Genomic DNA, 13481 nt, shown 5'->3' on the forward strand with positions numbered 1-13481 from the left:
CTGCCTTCTGCCCACCCCCTAGTGGGAATCGTGCCCACAACCCAGGCATCTGCCCTTGACCAGAATCGAACCTGGGACCCTTCAGTCAGTAGGTTGAAGCTCTACCCACAGAGCCAAACAAGCTGGGGCCAAATGCCATCTTACTTAATAACTAAAGTATCACATGATCTCACTCATATGTGGAATCTAATGAACAAAATAAAGTGATGAACAAAATAAATCCAGAGAAGCAACCGGGCCCAGAGCAGCCGGGTCGGGTGCGGCCAGGCCTGTAGCAGCAACAGCCAAGTCCAGAGCAACTAGGTCGGGAGCGGCAGTGACCAGACCCGGAGCAGCTGGTTGTGGAACGAACCAGAGCAACAGAGGCCAGGCCTGGAGCAGCCAGGCCCGAAACAGCTCGCTCCTCACCGGCCCCTGCCCCACGGCTGCCTCTCAGACATGGCTGGAAACTTTTGCGGGAACTTGAGGGTCTGCTGAATCAAGTGATGAAGGCTTAGATCTGGATGTGTTGAGTTAGTATAGCGCTGGGGTGTTGATCTGTGAGTGCCTTGGGTGGGGCCTGGATGAGGCTGGTTGACCTATTTGAAAATGTCTTTTGTGTGAAGTGTATCATTGGGCATGTGGAGGTATTATTGATATGAGAAAATGCTAAGTAACAGATTTACTATCTGAAAAGGGATTTACTATCGGGGAAAGGGAGGGAGGAAGAGACTGAACATAAACTGTGCACCTATGGATGAGGACAATGGGGGATGGGGAGGGGGCAGAGGGTGGGGTGGGAACCTGGTGGAGGGGGAAGAAATGAGGAACCTTTGTAATAATATGAACAATAAAGATTGATTTAAAAAATAAATAAATAAATAAATAAATAAATCCAGAGACATAGAAGTATAAAATAGAATGCGGAATCTCAGAAGGAAGGTGGGGGGTAGTGGCTGAGAAGAGATCAACCAAAGAACGTATATGCACATATGCATAACCCATGGACTCAGACACTGGGGCGGTAAAGGCCTGGGGCAGAGGGCAGGCTAGAAGAGGTCAATGGAGGAAAAAAGAGACACATTTAATACTTCCAACAACAAAGATTTATTTTAAAAAATTAAAATAAAAGCATTATATGCCTATAAAAAACCCTTTTTCATTTTATGAATATACTGTTTATGAATTTAAAATTTTTCTAAGTTTTTTGTACTTTCAACGAACATATTTCTTATGCATTCTTATCCAAAAGTTTTATTTATAGTAGCAAAAACTTTGAAATAATTATCAAATAGTAGAGAACAGGTAAAAATATTTTGGCTCATATATATATAACCCTATATAATAATGAGCTAATATGCAAATGGCTGGGAAAAGTGGAAGACATGTAAAATATCCTGAACAATAAATTTTTTTTAAAAGGGCTAAAATTAAAAAGACCTACAATGCCAGATGTTTATAAAGATGTGGGGTGATTGAAACTATCATGCATTGCTGGTGAGAATGTAAAATGGTGCAACCAGCTTGGAGACAAGTTCAGGAGTTTCTTACCAAGTTTATAAGAAAAACCATATGACACAGCAGCTCAAGAGAAATGAAAACATATGTCCACAAAAATACTTGGTCACAAGTGTTCTTTGCTATTTTATTTAAAACAGCTCCAAACTGGAAACCATGTAATATCCATAAACAAGCCATGATATATCCCTACAATGAAAAACTCTGTGCCAAAGTTCAAATTGGTCCTCATGTGAATTTAACCACCACTTACAACATTCAAATTTAACTACCACTTACAACATGGCTCCCAACAAAACTTTTATTGTGACCCTTCACTTTTTCTTCAGAGCCAACCTAAGAAATCTAATTCCGTAACAGCCAGGCTGAACAGCAGGTATTCCCAGACACCTTTACATGCTCTAAACCAGCGGTCGCCAACCGGTGATCCGAGGACCACTGGTGGTCCGTGAGGTCCAAAAGGTTAGCAGCCACTGCTCTAAACCGCAATCCCAAGCACATTTTCTTGAGCCAACTGAGACGTTTCTAAACTTGCAGGCTCAACCACATTCTATCTAGATGGAAAACGCCAGCCTAGCTGGTGTGGCTCAGTGGTTGAACATCAATCCAACCAAGAGGTTGCCGATTCAATTCCCAGTCAGGGCACATGCCCGGGTTGTGGGTTCAATCCCTGATCAGAGGCGCTCAGGAGCAGCTGATCGATGTTTCTCCCTGTGAATGTTTCTCTCTCACCCTCTCTCTGAAATCAATAGGCGGGAAACACCCAAGGGCAAATGGGCTCACCCTGTTCTTGAGGTAACACAAACACAAGCACCTTATCTAACAGCTGACCCTCACCTCTAGGGAGATGTGTTTCCTCATCCCCACCTGGATCTCTCTGGCTCAAACAAGGCCAGATATCCTAGTCATTCTTTCCTTCTCCTCCTCACCACCACTGCTGAAGAATCTTGACTCTGAGGCCCTGATCACATCTGGTATCTTCCTAGCTTTCTTCCAATCCTGCTGCTATCTAGATGACTGATTAATAACCAAACTTTGTTTCCTTTAAATACTACAGAAGCTAATGAATCAACTTGTACTTCTTTTTCTTTTTTTTAAAATATATTTTATTGATTTTTTACAGAGAGGAAGGGAGAGAGATAGAGAGCTAGAAACGTCAATGAGAGAGAAACATCGACCAGAGGCCTCTTGCACACCCCCTACCGGGGATGTGCCCACAACCAATGTACATGCCCTTAACCGGAATCGAACCTGGGACCTTTCAGTCCGCAGACCGAAGCTCTACCACTGAGCCAAACCGGTTTCGGCAACTTATACTTATTTTTCAAATGCGTTATACACAAGATGGAAATTTAATTTTTTTGCATAGAAAAAAAATATGTTTAAATGAGAGATAAATTTTAGTACCTGTTTCAGAAAAGAGTCCAGAGCTGAATGTGCAGCTTTTTTCAATTCTACGTTTGTGTGGCTACACCATTTTGACATTACTTCAAATAAAGAAACGTAGTTGTCCAGAAGGCAGGTGCTAAATTGAGATGCGTGCAGGGTAAATAAGTATAAGCCAGCTGCAAATGGAAATACCATTGTATTTAAAATAAGACCACAGGATGCACAACAAAGAACCAAGAAGACTTCGGTACATGTCAAAATTGAAACTATCCATGAAGACCCCGTATCATTACACTATAATGCCGTAAGGTCCTGATCAGAGTTCAAATGCCACTAACCTCCACTTGAATCAACAGGTCCATGATTTTGCCAATTACCCCCAAAGCTCAGAAGTAGGAGCAAACCATCTGTATCCCCAAAATTATGCTCTAAAGTAATTTTTTTAAATCATGTAATCTAGGTGTGACGATCTCAACCAAAATTTGTGGTAAACACAATGTCCCCCAAAACCTCCCCTCCTTCTCGTTTCCTACCTTCTCCTTCTCTGCCCTCCCCACTTCTCTCCTCTCCTTTTTCCTTAGACCAGTGGTCGGCAAACTCATTAGTCACCAGAGCCAAATATCAACAGTACAACGACTGAAATTTCTTTTGAGAGCCAAACTTTTTAAACTTACACTTCTTCTAGTGCCACTTCTTCAAAATAGACTCGTCCATGCTGTGGTATTTTGTGGAAGAGCCACACTCAAGGGGCCAAAGAACCACATGTGGCTCATGAGCCGCAGTTTGCCAACCAGACCTTAGACCAACTGCTATGGCATGTCAGCCTCAGGCTCAGGGCATTCAGGCATCAGCCCTAGGGCCACATTTACTTCCATCTGTAGTTTAAGTAAGTTTACTAAAGACATTAATTTAATAACAAATTATTCTATTTCATTAAATATAGAATCTTACCTAAGGGCACTGCATATCTCTTCAGATCAACCTATTTAAAAAAAAGAAAAAGAAAAAACTACCATCAATGTTTGACAACCACAAGTCTCAACTGTTAAAGAATTCAAATAATATTAATCTTCACCTGAGGATGAATTGCCTTTAATGCAAAATCAAAAATCTCCCTTGAAGTCTGAGGATCTGCGGGAAGAAAAGAAGCTCTGTTATAAATCATAACATTATCATCTGACAAACCTCACAAATGACTTTACAATTAACAACTGTATTTCAGAGAGCTTGACTCTATATTAACCACAGCAGTCTCCTGTGAATTCAGGAATAACAACTTCTATTGTGCCACCCCAGCACAGCCAAGGGTTCCGCCAGCCTGGGGCAAGGGGAGGGGGCTGGAGAAACGATAGACAAAGAGAAAAACCTGGGTCTAGGTAAATCTTCTGTGCTTGGCTGAGGCCACAGAACAGATACCGACTGCAAAGCTGATGCTTTATTTTATGGTCCGGGTAAACAAGGTAGTTTACAATGTTCTTGTCAGTTTCACTTGTTTTGGCAGCACTTGCTGCCTCTCCCACAGCCCTCTAGCTACCCAGGGAAGATGTAGGGAGCAGTTACAAAATCAAGCTTAATTATGCTTAGAGGACTGTGCCCTCCAAGCTGGGACTGGTTTGCGACTTTGCCAGCAGGTCAGTCAAAAGTTTAACCCTATAACCGCTTCCTACATTCTATCATTAAATTCAGCTAGAGAGATGCAAGTTAGTATTACTGCTGCACAATTATCATTTCAGTAAAGTAAGAAGAAAACCTGGAATAATAAAGATATAAGTATATGATTCAACTTACTTGCAAACTGTTAGGTAATCTCTGCATTTCAGTGTTCTAATCTGTAAAAAGGGTCACTATATATTTTCTTTTAGAGATGTTTGGAAAATTAAAGAAGGCCAAACACATTATTTTCCCAATATTCCCAAGCACTTATTCTACACATAGTATAAGCCAACTAATTATGGAAGTTATAGTAATGAAAATATGATCTTTGACCTTAATAGTAAACATATTATCTAAAAAGGAAGATAAAACAGTCAACCAATTATATTCCGAGGCTCTAACCCTGGCCTGATTGACATCACAGTTATTTATATAACTGTCTCCCAAGGGTAGTCCCTGCAGCTGTGCAGAAATCATGCTTTATTCATCACTGAGTTCTCTGCTCCTGTAACCATGAATTGCAAACAGCAAAGGTTCAAGAATTGTGTGCTTTGATTGCCAGGATTGATGTATTTGAAAACACAGCCCAGATGTGACAGAGGATGAAGGGGTCAGAAGAGGCATGTTTGGAGGATAATGCCATGAAAGACATACAAAAAAAGGTACTTTGGCATACAAAACAAGGAAAGATTTCTTCTGGCAGTGAGTATTCAAGACAGGCTTTATAGGCGAAATAGCACCTGAGTTGGACCTAAAAGAACAGGTATACTAGTTGGGGAAAAGGTCATTCAATAGAAAGGGACAGTGAACACAGAAGTGAGCAGACACAGGGCAGCAGGCACTTGTCAGTGCACCGCTGGTCTAGAATGAGTGAGCTTTGTGAACATAGTGGAGCCCAGGGATTCAAGGGCCTGAGCTGTCAGTAGTGGGAATGAACGCCCCTCAGCTCCATGCCTTCTCCCAGGCTTTGCTTCCCCTGTCCACTCACCTGTGCCCATCTCTCCTTTCTCGTGGACTGCTTCCTCTACAAGCATCCTCAATTGAAGCTGCCCTTGTTGAGCTGGCCTGGTTGTCCCCAACTGCCCTCTCCTGCAGGCCTGACCCCTCCCCAACTGCCCTCCCCTGTAGGCCTGGGTCCCTGCCCCAAATGTCCTCCCCTGCAGGCCTGGTCCTTCCTCCCAAACTGCCCTTCCTTGCTGGCCTGGTCTGCCCCAACTGCCCTTCTCTGCCAGCCTAGCCACCCCTAACTGCCCACAGCTGCCCTCCCCTGCAGGCCATCTTGTTTCCACATGGGGGTAACCATCTTTGACCACATGGGGTGGCCATCTTGTGTCTTGGACTGACGGTCAATTTGCATATTACTCTTTTATTCAATAGCATCACTTGCCAAAACTGGATGAAGAACATACATAATCTCTCTGTATCATTTTTCACAACTGCATGTGAATCCGAAATTGGTTTAAAAGTTCAAAAAATAAATGGGCAATTTATTTTAGATCTACAATTTCTTTTTTTTCTTTTTCAAATATATTTTATTGATTTTTCACAGAGAGGAAGAGAGAGAGATACAGAGTTAGAAACATCGATGAGAGAAAATCATCGATCAGCTGCATCTTGCACACTCCCTTACTGGGGATGTGCCCGCAACCAAGGTACATGCCCTTGACAGGAATCGAACCCAGGACCTTTCAGTCCGCAGACCGACGCTCTATCCAATGAGCCAAACCGGTTTCGGCTAGATCTACAATTTCTGAATAAAGAAAGAATCAAGTGAAGTCAAGCAATACCTTCTTCCATGGATTTAGTGAAGTTGCACATAAGTGATGACAATCCCTTCAAACATCCTGCTACAACAGGTAGTTTGGGCTCTCTTACTGTTGATGTCATCTAAAAGGAAAGTTTTAAGAAGATACCATTAAAAAAGAAAAATACAACTGAATCTATGGAAGCAGAATATCATAAAGTTTACATACCTGGGTCTTAAGCTCACCCAGAAAAGCCCGGAACAGGTTCTCTGAATTATTTATCATCTCAGTAGGATGAACTTCCCCTAATACTCCTAAGAGCTCATATATTTTTTCTAAAACTGAAAAATAAATTTTAGGTAAATAAAGGTCTAAAATAACATTTAGATAAATAACAAAAATTTACAAGAAAATGAGAGGATGTTTAGTTCAAAGCAAAACATACAAAAATCTAGTTTTATGTACAAGAATATTTCCTGATAATTTTTATGCAAACCTAGTATCAACAAATTACATCTGACATATTTTGTGAGATTTATATTTAAAGAAATCATTTTATAAAGATTAAAATTTTGCCGGGACCGGTTTGGCTCAGTGGATAGAGCGTCGGCTTGGGGACTGAGGGGCCCCGGGTTCGATTCCGGTCAAGGGCATGTACCTTGGTTGCGGGCATATCCCCCGGTAGGGGGTGTGCAGGAGGCGGCTGATCGATGACTCTCTCTCATCGATGTTTCTAGCTCTCTATCTCTCTCCCTTCCTCTCTATACAAAATCAATAAAAAATTTTAAAAAATTTAAAAAAAGATTAAAATTTTTATAAGAAGTCTTTACATATTGCTTTTGTATGTTTTCATTTTGGTTTATTTTCAGCAAGAAAGGATTCGTCTATAAAACATAAATACCCTGACAGAAACAAACCTAAGTTTTATACTAATAATTTTTAATGTTAACTTTTTAAAATAACATTTAAATGCATCTCACCTGTATCTGGTATTTTTGTTTTCAATGCAAGTTCTCCATAGAATTTGCTAAATAATTCCCCAACTCTAAATTCATCCATGAGTCTAGAACTTCTCAAAGTCTGAAGTAACTAAAACAATACAAATAAATATTGGCTCAAGAGGAAAATAATGAAAAGGCATCAACTACCTAAGTCAGTATGTATACAGCAAAGTTGCAGAATCATGTGTCTCTAGGGGATTTGTGCTTGGCCTCTCTGATTATTTGCTAGGTAGAGGCTAAAGAGGTGATATAAGAACAGATGGGGGTTACAAAGGGGAATAAGGTGTAAACTTAATTTTACTGTCCCAGAAACCAGGAACATGACTAAAACCATTCTCTTGGAGGCATGTAAGGACAAACAAGGGCCAAATAGAGATGCAAAAAGAGAGAACCATCTAAGAGAGAGAAACAAGTGAGAGAGAGTCCCAGTGACTACTTAAATACAATACACAGACCCATTCTCATGGCAAGGTTCTAGGAGAAAACTCAAAGATACAATGAGATATATTTTTGGAATTCTTAGTAATTTTAAGAGAAAGGGTAATGGTCGTAGTGGAGGAGCAGTAAATGTCTTAGTTACTTTTCCCCTCCATTCTCCTCTAAACCCCAAATACTTCTTTTGCTACCCAGAGAGTCTGAAAAAAAAAATATGAAAGTACTGTTGGGTGATGACTGGAAAATGTGCATTTTACCCACATAGCAATGTCATTTGAGCCTGTCTTCCAATATCTCTATCCCAAAATTCCAATTTTCAGTTTCTTAAGTTATATGTTTAATATAGAATGCATGTACTTAGAAATATAAAATTACCTTAATAAGAAGTTCTAGGGCTGGAATCTTACACTTAGCAGCTTTATCCTTTGTATAAACACTGGTACAAGTGTTCTAGGTTTTAAAAGGAGATATACCAAAAAAATCATTAAGATATAAGACTACATCTCTGAGAAGAGTAATACCAATATGTGTCATAACACAATTTATTATTTAGCTGTTAAAAATAACATTAGCGTATATATCGCCGAAGCCGGTTTGGCTCAGTGGTAGAGCTTCGGTCTGCGGACTGAAAGGTCCCAGGTTCGATTCCGGTCAAGGGCATGTACATTGGTTGCGGGCACATCCTCGGTAGGGGGTGTGCAGGAGGCAGCTGGTCGATGTTTCTCTCTCATCAACATTTCTAGCTCTCTGTCTCTCTCCCTTCCTCTCTGTAAAAAATCAATAAAATATATTTTAAAAAATAATAAAATAAAATAACATTAGCGTATATAAAAATAAAGAATTAAAGTTACTGAAAACATTGATGCAATATGCAATGGGAATAATATTAATAACCAAAATAACTTAGTCAATGGAAACCTCAGCAGGATAAAAATTAAAAAGGTAATGTTATTCCTCTTTCTGTATTTCCCACAACACTTGTTGCTATATATCAAGAAAGAATGAATTAAAAACAAAAAAATAACTAAAGCAATTCGGAGTAGAATGGCTGGGACTCTGCAGTACAGTGCAATGAAAGAAACAGGAGCTTTGGAAGGAGGCAACCTAGCTCCAAGAACTAGGGTGAGTTTCTTAACTGGTAAATTAGAGAAATGAAGTATACCATAGATTTGGTAAATATTAAGTGGCAAACTACATTAAAGAACGTTGTAAACTATAAAATACTCTATAAATGTTACTCCTACCCTTGAGACAATGTTTTTAAATATTCAGATTCCAATCCAGAAAGATTAGAAGTCAAAAGAGAATAAAATCAAAACCTGCTATAAAAAGACTGATAAATCATTAAAAACATTTTCTATATTAGAGCTACTTAAAATTTACTAGAAGCCCAGTGAATGGGGTTCAAACACTGGTGGGGGCGTGGCCTTCGGCGATTGGCCCACTGTGGGATCGCGGCTCATCCCTGTCAGCCAGGCAGTGCTCCCACTGTGGGAGTGCACTGACCACCCGAGGGCCGCTCCTGCGTTGAGTCTTTGGAAAAGTCCAAGGAAGTCTGGTGGTCAGTGCGTGTCATAGCAACTAGTCAACCGGTCGTTATTGCTGTTTGGTCGCTGAGCTTTTATTATAGGATAAGATAACTTCCTATAAATTACCATAAATTAAATACACTCTTCTTCATCAACACTGAGTATCCAAGAACAAGAAGTAAATTGGGACAAATAAAAACAACTTACCTCAAGATGTGGCACTTGTTGAAAGCTTAAATAAGTCTAATAAAGAACAACTTAATTTATGATTACTACTTCCTTAGTTGGTTATGAGGAAACCTTAGGGAAGGCAGGTTGAAAGAGAATGGGGGGCATAAAACAGGCAAACTTTTCAGATTGCTGTCAAAGAGAACATGAACTATAGGAAATATGAATCATACCCGTGGGGAAAAAAATCTTTAAAATTGTATTTTAAAGTATTCTGAGAGCCCTGGCTGGTTTGGCTCAGTGGATAGAGTGTCAGCCTGCGGACTGAAGGGTCCCAGGTTCGATTCTGATCAAGGGCACATGCCCGGGTTGTGGGCTCGGTCCCCAGTAGGTGGCATGCAGGAGGCAGCCAATCAATGATTCTCTCATCATTGATATGTGTGTCTCTCTCCCTCTCCCTTCCTTTCTGAAATCAATTAAAAATATGTATTTTTTTAAAAAGTATTCTGAGATCTCCCCACAATTAAAAAATACAACTTATTTTGACTGATCCTATGTAAAAAAAATTATCAAAATAGTTCTTGGCAATGGCCTTAGCTTATTAAATCTAAAAAACACAATCAAGCAGAAATAAAAAGACACAAATCATATTAAAAATCCAAGTTGAACTTATAGCATAAATTAAAATGAATACTAGTACATAATTAACTATGTTTTCTCTTGCATACCTTAATATCAAGAGAATAAGGTGTAATCTTCTGGCCAATTTTTTCTAAGAAAATACATAAAAATTTTAGGACTTCTTCTCGACAATCACGAAACTATAAAAAAAGAAATACACATTGGAGTAAATCTGAGTAGGATTATGAGTCACTTCAACATAAAGAAATATTCAAGAAAAGCAAAATGAAAATGTTCAACTTACCTCATCAATGCTAAGTGATTTCCGAACAAATACAAGCAATCCGAAATCTTTGGAAAAGACTAAGGAAGTCTGTAATGCTGGACAAAAAAAAAGAAAGAAAGAAAAGAGGTAAGAGCCGGGACCGGTTTGGCTCAATGGATAGAGCGTCGGCTTGGGGACTGAGGGGCCCCGGGTTCGATTCTGGTCAAGGGCATGTACCTTGGTTGCCGGCATATCCCCAGTAGGGGGTGTGCAAGAGGCGGCTGATCGATGACACACTCTCTCATTGATGTTTCTAACTCTCTATCTCTCTCCCTTCCTCTCTGTACAAAAATCAATAAAATATATTGGGAAAAAAAAAAAGGGTAAGAAAGAGACCAAGGAGCACTCCTTAAAGGGATTAGACATTCTCAATTCACCTTTTTAAGTGATAAGATGCTAACCTGTAGGAAGCGGTTATAGGGTTAAGCCTTGGAATGACCTGCTGGCAAAGTCACAAAGGAATCCCAGTTTGGAGGGCACAGCCCTCTAAGCAAAATTAAGCTTGGTCTTGTAACTGCTCCCTAGGTCTTCCCTGGGGAGCTAGTGGGCTGTGGGAGGGGCAGCAAGTGCTGCCAAAACAAGTGAAACTTACAACAACATTGTAAACTACCTTGTTTGTCCCTGACTATACATAAAGTATCAGCTTTGCAGGCTGGATCTGTTCTGTGGCCTCAGCCAGGCACAGAAGACCCACCTAGACCCAGCTTTTTCTCTTTGTCTATCATTTCTCCATCCTTCACCCCCATCCCTCAGGCTCGCCAAACCCTTGGCTGTGCTGGCAGGGCACACTAACCTAAGGCTGATGTGTGTAGGCAAGGAAAATAGAATTCTAGATATCCCATCGGGATGGGTGGATATGTCACACCTGTAAATTTACTAACTCTACAGGGGGAATGGAAATCACGGTGGCAAATAGACTTAAGGGCATATTTCACCTGACCTTAAACTGGGGAGATAAGCCTGGATTACCTGCCGGGCCCAGTGGAATCACATGAGAGCCCTCGCCCATGGAGGGAGGAAGAGTAGACATGGGAAGACCAGAGCAGGAGGGATTCCTAGCATGAGAGTTACCTGGCCCCCTATTACTGGCTGTCAAGCTGGAGGGAGGAGGCAGTGACAAAAGAGAGGTGGGTGGCTTCTAGAAGCAAGGAGTGTCAAGAAAAAGGGGACCTCGGCACTACACCGACAAAGACCTGAATTCTGCTTAAAAACCTGAATAAGCCCTAACCGGTTTGGCTCAGTGGATAGAGCCTGTGCCTGAGCACTGAAGGGTCCCAGGTTTGATTCCGGTCAAGGGCATGTACATGGGTTGCAGGCACATACCCAGTGGGGGTGTACAAGAGGCAGCTGATCTATGTTTCTCCCTCATCAATGTTTCTAACACTCTATCCCTCTCTCTTCCTCTCTGTAAAAAATCAATAAATATATTAAAAAACAATAAAATAAAAATAAAAACCTGAATGAAAAATAAAACGAATTCTCCCCAACAGCCTTCAAAAAGTAAAGTGGCTCTGCCTGATCCCTGTGCTTTAGCTTGGTGAGACGGGTGTGGGCTTCTGATTACAGAACGGTAATATTAACAAACCTGTGTTGCTTTAAACCACTCAATTTAACAGCAGCGATAGAAATCTAACACACTGCTCTATAATCTCTAAGTGAAAAGATATGCATTGAATATTCAGAGTAAACTGGCAAGACTTTTTTTTTTTTTTACATAATTCTGATAGTTGTTAAATTTTCCCCCCATTAAAATATCCTTAACAATATACAGATACTATTGGAGCATCTTAAGGTACTGTTTGCATTATTTCTCCACGACATTTAGCAACGGCCCCTTAGGTAGAAAATCTCAACTCTTCTCATTAAGAGGACACACCATGGAGTTCTGCTTTTTTTTTTTTTTTTTTTAAAGGGATATCACAGATGTTTCCAAGCAATGATATATTTTTTAAGTGCTTTAAAAGAGCATTTTTACTACAAAAAAAAAGTTCTCATCCAGGCATTACTAAAAAGTTAAAAGAACAGCATGACTTTTCAGTTCTATTTCTGTAATGCTTCTCAAAAATAGGAACGACAAATGTAAAGGTTTGGAAACTGGTGTAGGCCAAATTATGGTGCAAGAAAATACTTTGCTCTCGTTCGTCCGTCCCACTTTGACAGCAACGGTGGGCAAATCTGGGGCATTTTCACCAACTTTTTAAAATGCTTTCTCTGGTGTTAAAAGCCTGTGACTAACGGCTTTTCACACACAGCTACAGAAGTGTGACGACCCACAGCCAAACACCTGGACTTCCCAACCCCGAGGGCGGAACGCCCCCCAGAAGCCCGCCATCCCCCCGCCCTGCACCTGGCGCCGCCGGTACCCACCCAGCACGGCGGGGCCGGCGCTCAGCACGCACTCCTGCCCCAGGCCCCGAATCAGCTGGTGACTGGCCAACGCGGCGCCACAACGATCCGCAGCGGACAAGGACTCCTGCAGCTGCAGCAAGGAGCCCTGCACGCCGCCCGAGGGGTCCGCCATGACGTCCAACCTCGACCCGCCGGGAGCGCTCCCCGAGACCCGCCGGAAATGTAGCGGCGCAGGAGGGCGAGCTCGCGCGGCGGGGGCGGAGCTTTTAGGGGTGGGGCGGGGCTAGCGAGGCGGGGGCGGGCTAGCGAGGCGGGGGGCGGGATTTCCGGGGTGGGGCGGGGCTCGCGGGGCGGGGGCGGAGTTTCCAAAGCGGGACTGGTATCCAGGGGCGAGGGTAGGGCTCGCGGAGCGGGAGCGGGGCTCAAGAGGGGAGGGCGGGGCTCGCGGAAGGGGGCGGAGTTTCCAGAGCGAAGCGGGGCTCGTGGGGCAGGTCGGGGGTAGGGTTCGCGGGGCGGGGGCGGGACTCACAAAGCGGGGCAATGCTAGTAGGGCGGGGGCGGAGTTCACGGGGTGAAGGCGGGGCTCGCAAAGCGGGATGGGGGTCCTGGCCGGCTTAGCGCCGTGAACGGCTTAGGCTTCTGACAGGCAGAGGAGTGCGTGGCACGCGGCACCCTCAGAGCGTTCATTGAAACTTAGGGAGAAGCAGGAACCCCACGGCGTGCCCAAAGCTGGGACTCTTTGACCGAGATCTACAGCTTGTCCCCTGAC

General features: G+C 42.3%; 1 protein-coding gene across 1 annotated transcript in view; it reads right to left on the reverse strand.

Annotated features, from left to right (window-relative positions):
- PRKDC (protein kinase, DNA-activated, catalytic subunit) overlaps positions 1-12965 on the reverse strand; it is a 181611-nt gene extending 168646 nt beyond the window's left edge. The window contains exons 1-10 of the mRNA XM_084864319.1: positions 12731-12965; positions 10343-10419; positions 10146-10238; positions 8096-8170; positions 7265-7373; positions 6513-6625; positions 6327-6426; positions 3962-4017; positions 3838-3868; positions 2905-3062 (exon numbers count right to left, since the gene is read on the reverse strand). Of these exons, the coding sequence (XP_084720445.1) occupies positions 2905-3062; positions 3838-3868; positions 3962-4017; positions 6327-6426; positions 6513-6625; positions 7265-7373; positions 8096-8170; positions 10146-10238; positions 10343-10419; positions 12731-12884 (966 nt within the window). The 5' untranslated portion in view covers positions 12885-12965. The remainder of the gene's footprint in view (positions 1-2904; positions 3063-3837; positions 3869-3961; positions 4018-6326; positions 6427-6512; positions 6626-7264; positions 7374-8095; positions 8171-10145; positions 10239-10342; positions 10420-12730) is intronic.
- Between the last annotated feature and the right edge of the window lie 516 nt (positions 12966-13481).

This window comes from Pipistrellus hanaki (assembly GCF_964339955.1).
Source record: "Pipistrellus hanaki genome assembly, chromosome: 17".
NCBI classification, from domain to species: Eukaryota; Metazoa; Chordata; class Mammalia; order Chiroptera; family Vespertilionidae; genus Pipistrellus; species Pipistrellus hanaki.